The 21,691-nt window shown below is 42.4% G+C and overlaps 1 protein-coding gene across 24 annotated transcripts in view; it reads left to right on the forward strand.

The window, feature by feature from the left end:
• Positions 1-3,807: 3,807 nt before the first annotated feature.
• Positions 3,808-21,691, forward strand: part of SNAP91 (synaptosome associated protein 91) — a 64,388-nt gene continuing 46,504 nt past the window's right edge. For 21 of the 24 annotated variants that reach the window (XM_019287453.2, XM_010404726.3, XM_019287461.2 and 18 more), the window contains exon 1: positions 4,839-4,998. In XM_019287453.2, coding sequence (XP_019142998.1) covers positions 4,869-4,998 — 130 coding nt within the window. In that variant the 5' untranslated portion in view covers positions 4,839-4,868. Of the gene's footprint in view, positions 3,906-4,101; positions 4,211-4,838; positions 4,999-21,691 lie in introns of those variants that run through there. The other 3 variants (XM_039569067.1, XM_039569066.1, XM_039569068.1) reach the window with 3 other exon arrangements.

The raw sequence follows: 21,691 nt of genomic DNA on the forward strand, positions 1-21,691 counted from the left end.
AACTTTTCTCTTCTATTAATTCTCTCTCTTATCTAAATTAACTTTTTAATTTTCAAAGTCCTTCAAAGACACAAAAAAGGCATTTTCTATGGGGTGTAGAGTATATACTCACACCTCCAAGCCTGTACCCTTACCACTGTGTATTGCTATTCTCTTAGATTCAGTAGCTCAAGTGGTTTTCCACCACTAAGTAATGAACCTTCTACCTGGGATGTACAAACACATTGAGGCTACATCCTTCTCAGACCATCATTCTGACTGGAAAATTGACAACCTGCTTGAATTTCTTATTGCTGCGTTATACCACAGCAACCGAAGGAACTACTGGAACAATTGCCATTAAAGGAAGGTGAGTACAGAGGCTGAATGAACTGTTGTGGACAGAACCCACACAAGACCAAGCAAAGAGGTTATATTTAACAGCAGAAGCACAGGAACTCCTGAGTATTGCATGATTTGAGTACCAACTGTTGTTTTGCAACTTCTGTTGCATGTGCTGTAGAGGGAGCATAATGCAAACTACCTGGCTCCATCAGCCTGATACAAAGTCAGGAGGATGCTTCTCCTTCAAAAGGTCTTTTTTTTCCCCTCCCCAGAGCTAAACAGATCTGTTCAGGACTGCTGGTATCACTATGGTTACAGCCAGCCTCTCCAGGAGCTCTGTTTGTACCACTGGCCCTAAGAGTAAGAGGGAGAAGCAGAACAACAGCATTGGGCCTGAATGCAGGCTCAGGCACAGGCAGGGTGGGGTCCAAACTTCTGCCTGGCCTCTGGGCAGGAGGAAAGGGCATCAAAGCTGGCTGAAGAACTGGAAGACTTGACAAGAGAAACCAGGAAACAAATGGAAAAAAAGGAGGATTGTGGTGAGAAACCCCCAGCTTTCAAGTGCACCTTAGTGCATGAAAATAGTCTACATGCTTTACATCATCCAAGACATGAGCACATCTGGTGCAGAATTCAGGTGTGAGGTGTGATGAATCAGCCCTTCGACATGCCTCCTTCCCTCCATATGTGTCCTTGAATGTGAGATTAACACAGGCCAATTCTATTTTTCTCAATTCAGATTCAATTAAGAATGATCTTTGTGTCTCAAAATGACTGTTCAGTTTGTCATTAATATATCTGCTCTTCTTTAAGGTTTTCATTATGAAGTTGAAAGCACAGTTACAGTAAAGAAAAAAATCACTGATTCTGTGTTATTTTTAACAGCAAGAACCCTTTCCAGCTGTTTATGTGGCCCTCATCTAGACCTCCAGTGCATTCCACCAGCCGAGCTGTGAACCTGGGTTTCACAGAGCCAGCACACCAGGCAACTTCTTGGGACTTCATCTAAAGCTCTCCTGTGAAATGGTAACCCCAACTCTGCATCTATTAAGTCCCGGGCAGCTCCCTCCATGGTGCATCCTTATTCAAGATGGTTCCTACTTCCTGCACAGCTTTTACTACAAACATGAACTCCTGTTTTGTGGGGTGGGGTTATTGTTGGGGAGATGGTGGTTGGTTTTAAATCCAAGAGCAATACAGCTTCAGTAGATCACATCCCCTCACTCAGAATTTAAAGAGTACTAATGTTGTCTTGTCTTACCTTCTTAAAGCACCTTAGGTTTTCATTGAGATAATCATGCACCAAAAGTTCAGATAACATGCTTGTCAAGAATGAGATTTGCCTGAAATACCTCAAGAAACTTTCAGGTCAAGTGGTCTTGGTTTGGCTCAACAAAATCTTTGTATGCAGTCAATGGAAGTCCATCCATTGACTTTAAGAAGAAATAGGGGAGTCCTATGTAGAGCAGTACTGAGCAAATGCAACACAGATGTAAATAAGACAAATTTTCACAGTGTTTTTTATTCATTACCTTCATTACTTGTTGAAGAATATGCAAGTAGTGGCAGATAAATTAAAATCTTAAAGGGCTTCTGTAATTGCACTCTGGTGATTTGTTCCTTTGGGTGCTTGAGACCGTGACTTGCTGCCTTATAACCAAAATACTGGAAGGCTTCTTTATTACTTGCATTTAAATTCAGCTTGCGCTGCATAAATTTTAAGGCAATAGTACAGATTATCTGACTTATATTTTGGTTCAATATTTTGACAACGTGAAGATATAAAATTAGCTGAGTATTAACAATCACATTTTTTTGTGACACAGATGAGAATCTCAGTGACAGTAACTGTTGATAACAACACGGACTAGTTCAGAAAGTATCCAGACCTTCACACTGAAGATGTACACTAGACATTAATAAAAGTTGCATCACTAATTAAATACTTTGCCTAGCATAAAGTTGAAAACTATCTTGCTTGCAGGAAATAAAACCATTCTAAATTTCTGCTGTGTAGATTCAACAAATTATCAGTAGATCCCAACTGTTTTTTTCCTCTGAAATCAATTGGGAGTATGACCCCAATAACTGATTGTGAAGTACAGAGGAAAAATTGTTTGTGTACCTCTGCTAAGACATGCTTCTAGCTGCCACAAATCACTCCATTAATGACAAATTCCTAGGCACTGAAGTTAACATTTCTGTGGTAACAGGAACAAATTCCAAGTATTACTAAAATTTGTCTGTACTTGAACGTGTACTACAGTAATGCTAAAGAATAGAGTATTATCTTTCTGTGCAGCTCCAGGGTTTATTTATTTGCTACTCATTACTGAATAGAGCTGAGGATCACGGACACATTCTTGCTATTGGAATATGAGAGTCTCTCTTACAGGAACATTCAAAGTTTGCAGACTCCTAATGCTGACTGCTAACAGCAATATACACTTTAACATCTTTTTTTTTTAAATTAAATCCCTCTCTATATTCAAGCACTGCCTTTGAGAAAAATTTTGAATCTTGAAATCCAAAAATCTCTATCTGCTCTGCAAAAATGAAGGAGATTTAACCAATACCGAAAATGTGAAAATCCTAACACCTTTCTTCAGTGGTCCAAGGCACCCCATTTTACAGCTATTTTGGAAGAGATTTCCCACAGAAAAGATAACTTGAACTTTTGAACATTATTTTAACAGCATTCCCAAGCTTTCAGGCTACCTAGGATTTTTAAAGCTCTGTGTTGTTAGGGAAAAAAAAAAAAAAAAGGAATGAAGTAGTGAAAAAGCTGCTGTTTCATACTGTCACAGACCATCCCTTGTCAGTGTTCTGCTCCTAGTGTAACAAATGAAAATGGTGCCATATGTCTTTGTATGCAACACAACCCAATTATCACTTGGTGTGCACAACTCTTCAATACTGACTGTACATAATGTTTTCTCCAGCTAATTAATAACATGCACTGACATTGTCTTCTGAAATTTGTTCTTCCGGCAGCTCGAAGTAATTGCTACCAGTGCCATTTCGTTTAGACCCCACCCACTTAAATCACTTTACTCCAAAACTAAGTTCAGCCAATTTATGGTAATATATGTACGCCACATTTCCCAATACTCCACGGATCACTCTGGTATGCTTCAATTACACAATAAATTTGTAGCAATATATCCTCCCGAGTGCAGCTGGGTTGTAACCAAGACCTTTAGGGTATCTTAGATAACAGACAGAAAACCCTTCTGGTGACATATTTCAGATGTTTTTGATAGCAATAACATCATAACAATATTCTGGAGAAATCTCGTCTATGTGCAGTTTTGGGATCCCTCAAGGCACTATTTTAAGCGTTCACGACAGGACCATGATGCAGACGGGGGAAGCATCAGAGGCTTCGGCTCCCCCCAGCCGCGGATCCACACCGGGACAGCCCCCGCGTGGGAGCAACTCCCGCCGGCCGTCCCCGCCGCCACCTCCGGGAAGCGGGATGCGGGTGGGGGAACGGGGTCACCTGACTGCGCCGGGCCACCGATCTGCGGCGGCAGCGGCAGCGCCGCTCGGCTCCGCTCCGTCCCGCCCTCTGCACCGGGGTAGGGGGCGGCGCTGCTGCGGCAGTAGCGCGGGGATTAGGCTGCGGGAGGATTAAGCCGCCGGCTGGAAATAGCAGCGTTGGCTCCCGGGCGTGGACGCCCAGCGCATCCCCGGCGGCGGCGGCGGGAGGGGACAGCCCGCCCGGCACCTGGGGCTACCGGGGCCGGGGGGACGGGGGGGGGTGCTGCGCCGCGGGGCTCCTCGCCAGCGGGCCGGGCCGGGCCGGACAGCGGTCGCGGCGGGGGCCGGCAGTGCCCTCCCCGGAGCGGCGGCAGGAGGACGGGAGGGAAGGACGCGCTGACAGGTCGGCCGCTGGCGCTCGGTCCATCCTGGTGTCCCCCCGCGCCGAGATGCTGCATGGCGCTGGGCGCCGCCGCCGCCGCATCCAGCGGCGCCCCGCTTCCCGGCGCAGGGGGGGTCTCTGTCGGGGCCGGGGGTGGCGGTGGGGGAGGCACCGGGAGGGCAGAACATGGCGCAACGGTGCCATAATCTCCCACCGGGGAGGCGGCGGCGCGGGCGCTGCAGCGGGGCCGGGGCGCGGCGGCGGCTCCTCCGCGGGTCGGCTCGTGGGGCGGGCGCTGCCGAGGCAGGTGCGGGAGGGCTGCCTTCCCCCATCCCGGGGGCTCGCACCGTGTTTGTGTGCAGCCTCCTTCAGCTGCTGTCATTATTTCTCCTTCATGCGTTCCTTGCAACGCCTAAAATACCCTTCTTTCTGCCCCAGGCGGCTTCTAGCGAGGCAGAGGCTTACACAACGGGCGGGGGGGCTGCGCCTCGGGAGGGGCCGGGCTGCCCGAGGGACCATTGTGCGTGTGGCGGGGCTGTGTGAGTGCCCGTGTGCGTGTGCCCCTGCCTGTGCGCGTCCCTGCCGTGCCTTCCCCCCGGCCACAAACCCGGCATCTCCCCTTCCCCTCCCGTGTCTTTCGCCCCTGCAGAGCAGGCAGCAGCCAGCACGCCGTTCGAAGATGTCGGGTCAGACGCTGACAGATCGCATCGCAGCTGCTCAGTACAGCGTTACGGGATCGGCCGTAGCCAGAGCCGTCTGCAAAGCCACCACGCATGAAGTGATGGGGCCCAAGAAAAAGCACCTGGACTGTGAGCATCGCTTTTTGTTTCCCCAGTGAAGGCCCGGGGCTGAGGAGCCTGCCCGCAGGGCGCTCTAGTGGGCCTTTGAGCCGGCTGGCTGTCACGCTTGCTCTAATCCAGCTTGCAGAGCGTAAGGGTGATGGGAAATCTCCAGGAGAGGATGAGTTATTATTGCATTTCTTCTCTTATTGCATAATACTGCTCTTTCGGCCATTTTTTTTTTCTCATGACCTCTTGCCTTTTATCCAGTAAGAAAGTGGAAAGAGCACCTTATGGAGCAGGGGCTTGGGAAGAGGGGAAGGAATTGGACACAGGGAAAAATGGACGCACACTTGTCAGTGCCTACTTCTGTCAGGATTAAGCTAGGATGAGACATACATAAATGATATTCCCAGAGCTGGCCAAGCACCAGTGGGGCTTGAGTGGGGCCATCTCCACAACCTTCTGAAGAGGTTCGGATGATGGTGTGCTTAAATGGCAAGGCACTGGGATAACGCTGTGCTGTAGATTGGGACAACCTTTGGAGAGTTTAAGGGCTGTTGCTGAGGTCCCAAATATCTGACAGCAACTTTGTGAGCTATCCACTAGTTTGCATCCTGTTTTATTAAAGATGTCTGTTGGCTTTATCTCAGATTTATGATGTATTCTGGAGTGACATAAGCTAGTTAAGGCATGAAACAAGGTTGAGGCAAAACATTTATTGGAAAACAATGAGCTAGTCATGTTTCGTCCTGACGATTTCGTTTCAACTGTCAGTCCCTGCTTGGAGACAGCAAGTAGTAGAATGGTGAAAGAATTTTGTCATATGATATTAATTGGCCTTGTTTACCACTCTTATCTCTGTCCAGCATTGAAGTTGGCAGATCAACAGCAGGTGTTAATATCTAAAACTAAGTGGGTTTCCCGTGGTTTTTTTGGACATGGTAAGACGTACTTTCAAGTGAAGATCAGCAGGTTTTACACCAGGCAGTCTCTTGGCTGCTGGCCATTACTAAATATTGCTGGTGCAGGTGTTTGTGGGTACAGTTCTGATGATGCAGTGTTTGTTAAAAGGAGGTAGCATTACTTCTGGAAAATAATTCCAGATTTCACTTTTAATGACTTCGTAGCTTACCCTCCAAGGGCCAAAGGGTGGGCTGGTCTTTCAGTATATCTAGATACTCTTGCATATATGTCCAAGAAATGCTGATGTAAGCAGCGTTGACTGAAGACTCACTGGAGTCTAAACTGTTGTTTAAATAGATAATTGGTCATGATATCATGTATTCTGTCATGTTTTCTTGTATATTTTAAAAAATCATCTTGGTTATTGATGTCTGTCCTATGTTGTGTGGTAGCTGTCAACACTCTTTAATCTGTAGGCTCTGTCTGGACTGTCCTATACAGACCGTATCTGTTACTAGAAGCTTTAGCTTAAAAAAAGCATAGCTCATGTATTTAAAAGCATGCTGTGCCTCTGTGTTTCTGTGTGTATGTACATATATATAAATAAAAGTACTATCTGGAATAGGCAGGATTAAAGTGAGGTAGAAATAATCTACCGGTGTTATATTAAGGACTGTAAAGGGTCTGTGTTTGGATATTGGTGCTAATATTACTACTTAAGAAAGTGGTTGTAGTGGAGACAGAAGCCAGTAGAATTCCACACAATTTCATACCTACCCGCATGTCACACATACAAGAGGAAGAAAAGTTATAATTTCTTGGGAAGACATATGCCTGCTCATTTTTCTTTCTATTTTACAAGCTGTAAATAACAGTTCAGAGTTTAACTGGCTGGGTGCATTTCAAGTTGGATAAGTAGCATTTGAAGATGTGAAGGATGAAAGGTAAAAACTTCCCAGTGCCTTACAGTAAGTTTTATGTCAAGGTATGAAGGATTTAGATGATTAAAAATTCAGGTTCATCACAGAGAGTGATGGTTGGAGTGGTACTTCATGAAGAGCTCTAATTCTGGTATTAATGTTGGGATTCTGTGTCCTTAGGGAACTCCATAATTTTATTTAGTGTCTTAGTGGCCAGGTGTCAAGTCACACAACCTCTCTTCCACTGCCCTACTTAACAACTGGGCTTTGTAAATGAAATTGAGAGATCAACTATTTCACATGGGTTAAGTAGTCCTGTAAGGATAGGACACAATGATGCCTGTCCTCATATGTTTTCTGCAGAAGATACTAATTCCAGAGGGTTATAGGGAGATAATAGGTGACAAGGTGAGAGGTGGTATGTAAGGAAGGGAGAAAAGAACAGAATTAATGTCTTCAGTGTAGAAAAGCTGAGCTGCTAAGTGTTTACTTTTGTGTGGTTTTCTGTACTTGCTGTAGATTTCAAATACAGACTGTAATATAGATGCTGCTGTCCTTTGGTGTGGGCTCTGGGTGCTGGACAGGCTTGTCTTGTAAAGAAGTACTAAAGTATCATTTGGTTGCTATCATATGCTTATTAACAGGATTTACCTTTTGCTTGAACTCCAGATCTCCTACTAGTGAATTTGCAGCAACTGCTGGAAGTAGTGCCAGATGGCATTAAATGAGTTTCTCAAGTCCCTGTGGGGGGAAAAGGAATGTAAAGCTAGGATGCTCTGATGGTTTGGGACAGTTGAGCTCTGACCATTTTGGACTTATAAAACTGTTGGCATCCAAAAGTTGTCTTAAAATCACCACAATGCTATGGATTCCTATCCCTCAGCTAACCAATGTTTGTTAGCTAAATTATTATTCCTGTGAAGAAGTGGGGAATTAAGAACTTTATTTTGATGCAGTGAGAAGGGCCATTGCAGAGTGGGTGAATGAGGCATATGGGCTACATTAAGGATATATAAACTTATAATTCAAGTGGGAAGGCAATCCTTGTGCACAGCATAGGAGTTTGATTCTTAGAATTGTTCTGAAAGATGTGTTAAGGCTTCACCAAGGGTTTAATTGTGTGGGACAAGACTGCTTCCAGCCTCAAATGGGAATGACTCTGATGGTATCAAGAGGGAGATGCTTTTGGAGAAAGGAAATAACATGACTTCCAAATGTGAAAACACATGATAGATGAGGGGAAAGTAGTTGATCTCAACTCAGCTCTTTTTATAGAATCTCACTCAGAAACAGACCTTCAAGTTTTCATTTAGGGAAGTGAACTGAAAACTAGTGAGGCTGTTGCATCTGCAGGTGGTTGTAACAAGTTCCTGTTTGTGAAAATGATAAAAATGGCTGGGATTTTCCTTGACTTATTTTGCTGAGTGAATTGCTTTGCAGCAGGAGGAAGTTCTGCAGTGTGTATTCTGAGAAGACCACATGTGTCTCCTGACTTCTTCAAAATAATTCTCATAAGGTAGAAGACCCTCCCAGAAGCCTGATCAAGAGCTGGGAGATGTTTGTGAAAAGTGGAAGCAAAGCAGATGAAGATCAGGATTTGATTTTCTGTGGCTGTGGAGATGACCTGTGTATCTGCTGTAATTTATTTTCATCCCAAGTTTAGTTTTGCATATTTGCATGTACCTGGCAAGGAGAGGCTCTAAAAAGAAGTTTATGGTTTAATTCATGGTGGTAACTGAACTTGCAGGGTGGTGTCTGTATTTTGCTTATACAGACACTTCTTTCCTGCAGTGTTCTACCTTCTGCAATCTCTACGGCTGACCTAACAAGTTTGAGTCACTGTGGTCTTCAGTGTTGAAATAGAAGTGTCTGTTGACCAAAAGCAGTGCATCAAACTTTTTTGCCTAGGCTTGTAAAGATGAAGTTGCTAGGTCCCACAGGTTAGCCTTAGAAACCTCTGTCTTATTCGTGATGAATATCTGTCTTTGTTTTTGGGAAAGGTGGGGGTCACTGGAACTGCCTTGAGTCCCTAGACTTCAGTGTCTGTTGACTCGGTGGGTTAAAGGATAAGGTTGACCAGGGTGTGTATATTTCAGAAGTAGTTTGCTGTTGAAGTGATTTGGGGAGTGTTCCAAGTGTGTTGGCACTTGTGGCCCTTTCCTAGCGGGAGGAGTGCAGATGTACTGCATTGCTCTGCAGTCCAGGTGACACTCGGTCTTTACGGCTGTGGGAGAATCGTCAAGAAAATTGCCAAGCACGGAGTCCCTGCACACAATGGGCTTAATCCTTCACACTTTACTAATGCAACTGCTTTTATGTCTCACTGTATCTTGTACTGCAGTAATTTGTCACAGTTTCTGTGTGTGAGAAAACTGACTTTGTTTAAATGTTACCATTGAAGATCAGCTGGAATACTCTGTCTTGGCTTTTGTTGTCATAGCTGGTGTGGATGTTATAGTGTGAGCTCCTCTGTCACCCCAATGAATTGCTCTCACACCTGAAAAGAAAAAAATCCAAGCAAGCAGTTTTTTTCTTTAATTCTTTATTGGATGTTGGATTAGCACATTTATTGTGTGTAAGGAGTCATCATCAATTTTTGTGTTGAATGGCTGTTTCTGTGGGCTTCTACCATGTCCTTTCCCAAAAGGGTATTGAAAACACACTTCATTTGGAGGCATGTAGATCTCTGAATAGGAGTAGAAATGTCTGTCATGGGTAAGGGGAGGTAATAAGAAGGCTTTTTAGATTAGGTGTTCTTGAGTATTTAAGTGGCATTAACTTTCAATTCCTCCCCCAGCCTCATACTGTTTTTAAGGCATGTGTAATTCCAAGAGAAGACTGCCCTTTTAATCAAGCTAAGACTTAGCTAATTTTTCAAAATATGCTTGAATCAGAGTAGAAGTTTGAATTCATGTTAAGATCCAGATGTTGAAATATGGGCAGGATCACTTGATCCTGTGGATCTCAACTGTTCTGTGTGCAAATTGCCTTATGGTGCAATGCCTAAGAAAAGGAAGAGGGAAGATGAGGGAACAGAAAAGTGAGTAGGCACTGTAATGTTAAACTTTTTTCATCTAAGCAGTGTAACTTGATAAAGATTGACTAGTCCTGAGGGCATGTATTCTTAGTCTTTTTCAATAGTAAGAAAGATCTTTCTGTTAAACATGCTTTGTCAAGGTCATGGATGACAAATTCTGGGACAAGTCAGGTCTTTCTATTGTATTGACTTCCACTGTAGACCTTGATGGAGTAGCTGTTTATGAGATGGTCAGGATCCCAGTGACCAGAGACTTCTATTTAGTAGTTGAGTGTGTTTCATAATAATCTCATAGTGTTGCTCTCTTAGATCTGAGGTGGCAGCAGTTGAACATCTTCTAAATGACAATAACAAAAATATGCGGATTTGATTGATTTTCTGTGTTTTGATTTCATCTATGTCTCTGATTTCCCAGCCTCACTCTTAAACCCTGTATCTTCTGTGCATGCCATACATGGGCCTGTCACTCTAGTGAGGAGTTCTGTGAAGTCTCCAGGAAAATGCTCAGTAAGTGTGGTCAGCCCATGCTTCTGTGTCTCTGCCGTGTGAAGGATCCCCTGAAGCGCTTAAAAGTAGATGACAGCATAGTTTTGAAGGGCATAAAGCATTTTGAAGGCTACTCATTTTCTCTGCTTCTTGCTGGATTGAGAAATTGGTAGCCAAAGAGGAGAATTTCCTGCATCACAGTTCCTACTTTTGAAGAAATGGTAGTATAGTAGAGGCACACTGCTTCTAGTATTTTTCTACTGCTGCTCAAGATTCTTGTGACTCCTTTGCTCTTCCTGCCCTGCTTACCTTCCCCAGTGCTGGGTGTCTGTGACAAATTGTTGGCTGCAGGGCTGGCCTCTATGAGAAGAGACCAGGACCTGCTCTGTGCCAGACACAGCCAGCTCCATGGTGGATCTGCTGAAATACCCAGCTAAGCCCATCCACCAAGTTTGTGGCATCGTGAGGAAAACAAACCCACGAAAAAGCAGAAAATACTTGACAGACAGAGGAAGTGGGAAAAGGAAATGGCAAAGGGTACACCAAGGTTAGAGGTAGAGCAGAAGGTACAGGATGCACTCCATGGTGCTGAAGCAGATATCCTCTGAGACCTGTGGAAGAGACCCCTGTTGTCAGAAGTCACAGCTCCAGCATTTCCCAGTGCTACCAAAACCTTGCCTTGTACATTGAGTTCATTCCCTGTCACCGAAGAAAATAAAGGGATAGACCTTCCTCAGTCAGCTGTGGACATACAGTATTGCTGAAGGAGCTGGCTCCAGTATTTCTGAGGATGGGGAAAAATTGGGGCTGGAGTGATGACATTACATCCCTTCCCTCAGCCTTACTGTAGCCTAAAGGTGAGTCCAAACAGTACCAAACAGTATCCTTAAGTTACCATGCCCTGTTCCTTTTTTGGAGCACAGATCAGGATGCTGGTAAGGGTGGAAAAGCACAATTTCTATTGTGTGCCTAGCGTAAGTACAGGGGTCTCACCAGTGAGTGATAAACCTTGCATCTCCACGCTTCAACACATGGCATGCAGATTAGGAATAGTATCCTGCCTGGTTTGGAGAGAGGGGTTTCAAATACCCTAAAAACTAAACAGCAAGGAGTAAAGCAAGGCAGGAAATCAGGGTCTGAATCTCAGGGCAGGACATATAAAGGAAAGGATGGGTCACCTGGCACAGGACTGAACCCTGAACTCAGACTAAATGAGATGATAGAAGAAGCCTTCTTGGTAGCCTTGCGGACAGTGGTCTGTAGCGCAGGGTTTGCAGCAGTGCTTCTGTTCCTCTGAGTCAGCAGTACCAGCAAGATTGCAGTGTGAAGCCTCACTGGTAAGCTGATATTAGAGTATCACACCCCATCAGATTCAGCACGGATGCTTGGTTTTCCTTCTGTCCAAAATTTTGCTTGAATGAGAGCTGGTGGCTTAAATTAACCTGAATAAACCAGATGTTGGAAATTGCTGGAAGACAACTGGAATACTTGGCACAGGCTAGCTTGTCACTTTGCAGAGTATGGTAAGGTCTGCTTTTTCTGGAATCTTGCAAATAATATGCTAGACCCTTAAAACAGTTTTTAATGCTTTTAATTTTGCTATTTTGATCCTGTTTACTTCAGAGCTGGCTGAAAATACTCAAAATCAATACAAAACATGTTTTGCTTGTGCTCATAAAGTCTTCTCTTTAGATTGTGAAACATTTACTGAAGCAGTTGAGAGCTGTAGTTCAGTAAGAGAGGGAATATACTATACTATCCATCTGCACTAGCATCACAAGTGATATTGGACATCAGCCTTGAAATGAATGTAGGTGGAATACTAGAACAGCATTTTCTAGGCTGCTGGCAAATGGGGCATTCACTGGGCATCTGAGGCTCACAGTTTAGTTGTAGGCACAGGAAATGACAGTGCACAATATTTGCGCTTCCTTCTGGACCAGCCACGTCTAAATGCCCTCCTGTTTCTCTTTTCTGCCCAGGATAATGTGATGTCATGCTTTGTTGTAGGTTATATCTCTATCTTAATTAGTTTAATGAAAGGGATTGGATGCTAAAAGGTCCTGATGTTATGCTAATGTTGTGTGTTTATGTAATTTTTACTCTGGCCATCTGAGCTGAGGCAGCATGTCAGTCAGTTGCCTTTCCTAGAGTCTATTTTTTCTAGCTATTGATAAAACTCAAATGTGTTACGATGGTTTTTGTAGAGGGGATTTTGTGAGTAGATAGACATGATCATGCTTGAAGACCACCAAACCTTGCCACCCATGTGTACTGAGAACTGCAGGTTGCTGACAGGACATGTCTGCTTGGGTGTGACTTGTGGCAATCAACTCCTTTTGGTCGTAAGCCAATATGCAAAATTACCACAGGTAAAAAGCAAATTGGCAGGAACTCCTGTGTTGCAATTGGACCACAGAGCTCTAACAAAACAGTTAAGCCATATGCTTTGACAAGGTTGCTCTACTGACTCAGAGAAGGAATTGAAAAAGAAAACAATGTTCTTTGCTCATTGTTTCTAAGTGTTTAGGAGACTAGGTTATGGCTGAGATGCAAAACACTGATAAGGGTAGATTGGAGAGTTTGGTGTCTACTTGAGCTAAGATTGTTGTACCATACAAATAAAGGACCAAAGGACATGTCTTTTCAAGAAAGTGTCTTAAACTTTTCTGTCCTAAGAAGTGATACAAGGCTGTGGCTTGACTACTGACAGTACAGTACATCACTTCAAACTGACTCTTGGCTTGCCACGAGCGCTGATGACACGATGGCAGCAGGTGCTTCCTTAGCAGATGGTCAGGGGTTAGCCTGCAGAGCCTGGCAGGCTCCTGGTGCCTCTGGCATAGTTTTGTTATATATCTTAAATCACTCTGATAGTTTACAGAATGTTCTGAAATGGTCGTCCACAGAAGTGAGAGAAAGACATGACTGCTCAAAGCATGAATAAAACATGCTGACTTGTCGCCCACCTTGTTTAAATGTATGCAAGTTGACAAGTTTAGAGGAAGGTCCTCAGAAGAAGGCAGTGATCGGGGATCCTGCCACAGTGCAGGACAGCACTAGGAGGGTGCACGTCTTAAGCATTATTGAGGAGCCGACGTAGATGCACTTCAGTGTGAGTTCAAGCTGATTTTAACGGGACTCTTCCTTTCACTTCTTCCTCCAGGAAGTGTAGGACTTGTGTGAAAGGGACAAGCCAGCTGGTCTGTTTCCTGCCTCTGAAGGCTGCTGTTTCTCATTACATATAGGTCAAATATAGATGAAGACGTTAACCTGTCATTGCATCAGTCCTTTAGCAACCCTGAAGTTTTCAAATCCAACCTTTTCAAATGGAGACTTGGGTTTGGATCCTGTTGTATGACTCTGGAATCCAAAGTATGTTTATTGTGCCTGTAGCTCTTAATTTAAATTTTACAGTTTCATCTAAATGCATTTATAGGAAAATGTACATTCTGTTAAGAGACAGCAAGCCAGAAGGAACTCAGCATATTTAGTGTGCCAGTGTTTAGAAAACATTTACATTTTATCATGAGTTGTGTTTTGTTGTGAGCAAGTGAAACAATGGTATTTTCATGTGTGAGCCTTGCCTGTGGCTTTCTGATCTGATCTTTCATTCTATGAAATGACTATGAAAGACTACATTAGAGTTTTTCTGGTTTTGCTAAGTTGATTTAAATTTCAGATTGCTTTTTTGTTTGTGAATGGCAAGAGTGTTAACAGGCAAGGTTTGCTGTGTTTGTAATAGGTGAGTTTAAAGAGCTGCTTCTTGTTAATCCAAAAGCTGGAAATTGCTTAGACAGTATTATGAGAAACTACCTTTCAAATATCATGCTCTATATCATGCTTAGAAATTAAATTGGCACTTCTGGGTATTCCAATCCAGAGATCTGACTCGGCAAAAAGCTTCACTGCCTGGGTGTGAGCCTGTGTGATGGATTCCAACTTCCTCACTCATCAATAGCTTGATAGGAGACTTCTACTGCCAGTGGCAAATGCATCATCCAGAGGCATTGGTGACTTCCAACTGTTGATAGCTACTTAATACTGTCAGGTTTTTTTAAATGTTAGTAGTCCTCACTGTATCTTCTACCTCTCAGGTGGATGTTCCATTGAATTTAGCAGATTTTGGGTTTTTTTGCAACATCAGGAAATCTGCAGTATGTGAAAGGCTGCTGGCTCATGTTGAAGAGTCAAGTCTATTGGAAGTAGAATTTAGTTTTTTGAGAATTTTTGAGACTTAAACTCACCTGTGTGGCAGAAGCAAAGGATTATTGTTTAGCTGATGTAGTACAAGGGAATGGACATCAAGGAGTTGCACGGTTTCATATTTTACCTTTTTTTCTTAACTACGAAGGATCAGTCATTTCGTTAAAAAGACTGTTTTAAGGCACAACATTCACATATGAGGCAGCCATCTGGTTTTAGGAACTCTTCTGCTTCATGGTAGATACCATGGATACAAGACAATGGATTGAAATGATAGCAACCGTGTTAGAAAGTACTTGCTTCTTAGTTGGAGCTGCTTCAGTGTGCTTCCAGGAGGTCATACTGTTGCACTGGCTTGTGCAGAGGTTTGCATGACTCTTGGTTTCTTTTTCCTACATGTATGTTCATGTTTTCAACAGGGCTGCCTGCATGGTTGTGGGCATTTCATTCCTGGTGAAGAATTTCAGGTTGTGTCATTCTGTGGCATCCACTGATGAACAAACTGACAACTCTGAGAATAATCCTGCTGAGGGAGTAGGAAAAGCATGGACCATGGTCTGGGTATTGAGTAAGATGTGTCATCTTCTGAGGCTGCCTACCCAACTGATCTCTTTCTAGCATAAAGTCTGTAGCTAATTACCATGGCACTGAAGTTGCTTGCACATTTTCTCATCCCCACCCAATTTTTTTTGTTTTGTTAATGTATTCCCAACATGTAACAGCTAAGTACTGGAGCTGGAACATCAGGCTTCTTGCAATATATTTTCAGTCTTGTTCAGCTTTTTAGGGGATTACAAATTGCTGTTCTGGGCAGAGTTGATAGGCTAGTGATAGTTTCATTTCTACAAGTTTATTAAAAACAAATGGTCTTCTGAGGAAAGGAGATAATTTGGGTGTAGAATTCTTCTCAGATTCCAGCATGGCAACTGAAAGAGCTCTGCTACCATGCCTCAGCTGATTACCACTTTCTGACAGATATGCTTGGAGTGTAAGATCAGCCCAGCATGTAAAGGCTGATTAGAAAATGCCATAGTGCAGAGATTACAGTAAATGGCCCAGTGCAACTGAGGCAAACATGAAATCCTTGTGTTTCTAGTGTAGCTGTACTCTCCGCTAAAAGGTGAAGTTGATCCTGTTACTGCTATTCCAGCAAGCACCCAAGTGACAAGAGTTATGAGTTGATACAACCAACAGGTAATGTTAGGGGTTGGTCACTTTCATGGAAGGATAATCATAGGCCACAGCTGGAATCCTGATATCAGGTTGTGGATGTCCCTAATGTCAGTAGGCAATTGACAGTAGTCGTTTCAGTAGATTTTATTGACTGTTATCCTTCTAAGCAATAATCTTGTGACTCTACAATGCCTTTAAAATTGCTTTGTTGTTTGCAGCAAGAGCTAGGATGCAAGAGAACTGTCACTTTAATGCTTGCATGGAGGGAGAGAACAATTCCCTTAGAGGAAATTGAATAAATGATTTGAAGGCTTGGCAGAAGATTGGCTGGTGGTTGCAGTTTCGTCTCTAAATTAATGTGTATTTGGTTAAGGCTTCCAGGTTTGAAGTGTTGAAGGAAATGTCTTGTAGAATGCGGTCTGAGATTTGCCATGCAGGATGAATGTTCCTTTTCATGCAAAGTTATTGGTCAAAAGCTATTTGTAATGTTAGCACGGTTTTTCCATGTCTCTTCTCCCCCTAGAGTTTGGCATCTAAGATGCCATATTACAATAGGATGGGAAGTAGCATTTCTCCAAGACAATTGCTATTGTATTTTAACTTTATAACCTTTGGTTGGTGTCCACCAAATGGAATTTTGCATATCCTAAATTATTAAGGGCTATACAAAAAAGGTAGTGCAACGATGATTTGTGGCTCAGCTCTTACTTCCAGTAAATCAATAAAATAGAGAAGTGGCACATTTAGCTCCAGAATTACTTGGTGTTTCATATCAACTTAAGCAGAAATGCTTAATTCTTGTATTTGAGCAGAAAAATGCATGTTTCTGTTGAGCTACTTGTGGAGCAGGATTTGTATGGAAGGAGGATTGGAAGTGGGTTCTGTGGGTTAGAGGAAAAGATCATTAAAGCTGTGATTTCTCATCTTTCCTCCACTTTGCTGAACTTGTATTTTTGCCTGAGACAGATTCTTTGGTATTCAAAGTGAGTGAATTCTGTACAAACGAGGTTCAAGATTGAGCTTCTTATGACTTTGGACAGGGAAAAGTTTCCATGCTTAATAGCTAATACTTTTCCTACAGTGATGATGCTTAAAAAAGCTGTGATAGCTGTAGTTGGGAAGAAAGCAGGCAGAATTCTTGGACCATGGGGCTTCTTCCCCTTTGTTTAGTGTTCTGGCTTCATATGTGTGAGGTTAAAAAGGTGCTTTCCATAGCATGTTTATAGTAGAAAGTTTGTGTAGCCTATCTGCTGTTACTCCAGATATGTAATTCCTGAGTAAAAATGAAACTTCTATTCTTCTGACTGGTTGGGTCATGGGTGTCAGCAAGGTCTCAGACTTTATTCATAAAATATATTAATCGCTAATTAATTAGCAGTCTTAATGACTATACTTAAAACCTCAGTGACATCTCCTTAAAACTGAGCTTCTGCAGGTGGCCTGAATGTCTCCTTTCAGTTGTACTACTCCCCTTGTAAACATTAAAGGTCATGTGTGCTGTTCTCCCCCAGAGGCAGTGGAGCTCTGAGTTCTGGGAACTTCTCTTTTACGTAAAAAATATTCATAGTTCATGAAACTTGAAGGAATTGCTTAAAGCAAGATCTATATTTTTAATCACGCCTTGCCCCCATTATTAAGTACTTAGAGAGACAGCTGCTGTGGTTGCACCCTTTTAGATCCAGCAGAAGACCATCTGGTGATTGGCTTTTGTTTCCTGTTTCCAAGAGAGCTGAACCTGAACCTCTCAGGAGGAAAAGCCATACATATAAATAATTAAGGACCAGAGGGAACACAAGTGCAGCATAACTGAGGTAACACTGCTAATCAGCTAGGGTGATTTTTGCAGGTGACTTAAAGCCAAATAACTTGCCTTGATATGTTGGTTAAGGAGGGGTGCAAACCATATGGAAGTATGTTGGAATAAAATCCAGCAATGTGTATGGGCAGTAGATTTTTCACTTTGTTTCAAAATAGGTATTTGATACTATAGGAGGTGGTGCAACGTTGTATTTAAAAAGGAGTAGTGAGATAGTAAGATGATTCTAAGGCTAATTAAACTCTCAGGCAGAGAAATTGGAGGATGCTTCAAGAGAAATTTGCTCGTACTCAGTCATTTACCCTGTCTGCAGACCCTTCATGTGATTGATAGGTTCTGCAAAACACTTAATACTATGGGTAGTAAAATATGCCTGTGAGTAGGCAGAAAGGAAGAAATTGTATATAAAAACTTGGTGTGGGGTGCTGTTGTGTGGTTCCAAGATTGATTTTTGTGACCTCTCAAACTTCAGGATCTGCAGCAAGTATTTGTCCTCACAAGAGTCTGAGATATATTTTGGAAGGAGGAGATCTTTGAAGTAAGGCTGGAGAGAGGAGGTAGCAGTCCCCCGAGGGCTACAGCTGCATTATTGGGAGTCTATAGTACCTGGAGAGCACGTGCTCAGTGGAAGATTGTGTTTAGGTTTGTTGAGTTGTCATAGGCATGGAGGTTCCAAGGCAATATCTAAAAGATGCTGGACTTTGATAAAGGGTAGGCTTGCTGGCATCAAGGTGAGATGCAGCAACCCTTGAGGCAGACTTTTGGGGAGGAAGGAGGAGACAGCATGGACTGCTGTTCTGCTTGGGGTGATTGTTACAAGCCAGATCAACTTGTGTGTTTGTGTAGACAGGGCAAGCTGGAAGTGAAAAGAATAAATGATAAATTATATTCTCAGAAATGAATTCCAAACTCTTTTCTGTGGAATTGCCTGATAGTCAAAGCCAACAACATTCAAATTATCTAATGTTCTTATGAGCAACTGTTGTAGAAGCAGAAACTGGTAACTTTGTTCTGCTTTCCAGTACTGTTTTATGGTCAGGTGTCTGTAGATATGGAAGTTCAGCTCTTGCGCTGGTTAGCACCATGCGGTAGTAGCTTCCTGATACAGTTCTGTCTTGCAGGGGAGGAACTGTACTCTTACTTGCCTATTTAACTTTCTTAGTTGATGCTTGAAAACTCTTACTCTGAGCTACTTCTTTCTGTTCTTGGCTAGCCTGAATTTGGAACAATCCTGCATTTCCTTTTCAATGGGTTCAAGGCATTATTTAAATACTTACAAGTGAGAAAAAAACATCCTGAAGACTATTTGCAGCATTTGAGTAATAGCTAGGAAGGTCTGTAAGGGGGTTACTGTTGGAGAGATTTGGCAAAGTTTGGGAACTGAATGTATGACACAGCTCAGATGCTGAGGCAGCTTGTGTGTTAATTCAGTCTGGAATGACAGCTGCTCTTAAGCTGGCACTGATATTCCTCTGAACAGGGAGGTCTTGTGCGCTGCTGCTGTTTCTCTGCATACTGAAATGTAAATTGTGAATAATTAATCATGAACTGGAAATCCCAGGTCTGCTTATTAAAGAATTGGGGGGCGGGGGGGAAGGCTGAAACAAACCAGGAAAAATCCCTGCCCAGATCCAGAATACAATCTGGAAAGGAAGAGGACTAAGAGAGATTGTTTAAAGTATTGTATAATCTCTCTCTTTAAGAAAACAAAAAACTAGAAACTAGTTTTTAATGAGACTGAAAGAGTCTGGAATTCTGAAATCTTTGAAATGTTCTTACTGTTCCCTTTTTTTACCTTATGGGCTTAATAAACACTAAGCTGGTCCCATCTTTTAGTGGGCTCTTCAAAATGCCATGAAGAGAGAGCTTAACTTACTTCAGTCTGCCTCACTGAAGCCTCTCCCATTCTTCCTCTATTAGGCAGGTTCGTCTTTTTATTAATGGAGGTGTTAATTAGGGAAGAGAAGTAAACCTAGAGTATGATTAAATTTCAGTTGTCTTAAGTCTGGGTGTAAAAATTGGCCTGTCCAAGAGCTTAAAGATTGTTGTTTAGATTTAAGTTATGGTGTCAGAGAATTGACAACCATTTATTTCTTCTGTGGGCATTGATTTTCCATCTCAAAACTTAACTAGAAAAAGTATATCAAAGTAAAATTATAATTTAAAAAGGTATCTTTAATTGAAGAAGTCTTTAAAATAACAACTATGAAAATGTGAGGAGAGGGAATAGGAGAAGTCATGTGCTGTGATTTGGCAATTGTAATTTAGTCCCACAGTAAACTAATGGATTCAAATAAAGCATATATAGGTCTTCATTCTCCAATCACTTCTGTGAAAGTTGTGATAAAAGCACTTGCTGCTACTGCAGTACAATTCCTGATTTCTTACTGTGCTTGGAATTGGTATTTGAGCTCGGTGTCTGGGTTTGGGAATTAGGTGTCAGTGTACTGGATGCCTGCAGTAGCAGAAACTGCTTCAGGAAGGTACCTTTAATCCTTGTTTGCCCTACTTGTGTGTGCCCCAAATGGAATCAATTTTGCAAGATTGCTTCATATGGCTTCTGTTGAGTTGTTCTTCATCTGTTACTTCTTAATATTCCCTATTTTGTATTAACAAATGTACCTGTGACTTCCTTGGAAAACTAAGCTTTATTGTCTCTTTGTAAACTGTCCAACCCATAAATGTCTGAATCTGTGTGTTTTGAAGATGTAGTTTCTAGACTTTTTTCCCTGTATATGCTTTCTTTTTCCTTGTGTCTGTTCTTCCTTACCATGTTAAAGTAAATTAATTTTTCTGACTCTTATTTTAAAATTTAGCTTAGCCACCGAACTCTGCTGCTCAGTTTGTTAAAGTTAGCTGTGCTGGTGCTTCACTCCAGATGCTGATGGTTGCTGGTTAAGCTGAGACGCTGTGGTATTCGGGAAAGAAATCCAGGAAACTTGGATACCTTATCTTTGTGGTGTGACTAAACGGGAAACAGTTCTGCAAGAATTATCCCCCCACCCTCAATCTTCTTTTTCTGGCCTCAGATGACAAGTGACATCTTCATGCATGGTTTAATTCTTTTCTGTGCACTGAAAGTAGTAGATTTAATTTTAATCATGCCTCTCTATTTTGTACACTATAATTACTCATGTCCTAAAACATTCAGGGCTGCAGTCTGAGATGCTGTACCCTCCAGCATTTTGGAGAGGAGACAGGAATGACTGAGTGACTTCAGAAGCAGTGCTGTGGCATCATACAGCAGTGCCTTGTTGCCTCCATTGCCAAAATTTCTGTGGGTGAATTCCTCTGAGGTTTCATTATCTAAAGTGCACCGATGGAATACACAATTTATAGTGTCCCTCTTTCACAGAAATCTACATACTGAAGCCCAAGACAGAAAGCTTACAAATTTGATGCATTTCCTTATATTAATAAGACAAATGCTGTCACTTGCAGTAAAATCTCTGAGCAGGGTAAACAGTGAGCAAGCCACTTGTGACTTGCTTCTAGGTTTTTACAAACCACTGTCTTCTGTAATGCATTAATCAGCAGTACAGAGTGAAAGATCATTGGCCTGTTTGTACAACAAGCTCAAGGAGAATTCTTAGAGCTCTGTGATCTTGAACTGTTGTCATTCAATAGCATGGCTTTACTACTATAATACTTGGTCTGCAGAATTTCCTCCTTCAAGGGTAGTATTGCTGAGGTTATAGTAATAAACACATTTCAGAAGGTGTTCTGCAAAAAACTCAAACCCAACATCCATAACCAAGACAACAAAATGCCATGACAACAAACATCTTCAATTCAAACTTAGCAAAAAGATCATAAAATTTTTTTCTCCTGTCTCATCCCAGAAAATCATTCCCCTGGCCTAAAACTGAAGGCAACTTGCAGCTTTTATGCCCATGCAATAGACAGTTTTATGTGCAAGCAAGCACTGTGTTTTTCCCAAGCTTGTGACTCTGAGCTAGAGATTTCTTAGTAAGAAGTAAGTAAGTCTGTGTAATAGAAGGAAAAAACCCCATAAAGATTACGTGCTAGGATTTTAAAAAACACCCAAACCAACCAAACAAAACCTGAACTTTGGAATGCTTCTGCTGCAGCAGTGTGGGTTCTTTTACACACCAGGTGGGTCTCCGTATCTGATGTGACTCATTGATCTGTTTAGACAGACTTGTCCTCTGGGCTTCT

The sequence above is a fragment of the Corvus cornix genome, chromosome 3, assembly GCF_000738735.6.
Source record: "Corvus cornix cornix isolate S_Up_H32 chromosome 3, ASM73873v5, whole genome shotgun sequence".
NCBI classification, from domain to species: Eukaryota; Metazoa; Chordata; class Aves; order Passeriformes; family Corvidae; genus Corvus; species Corvus cornix.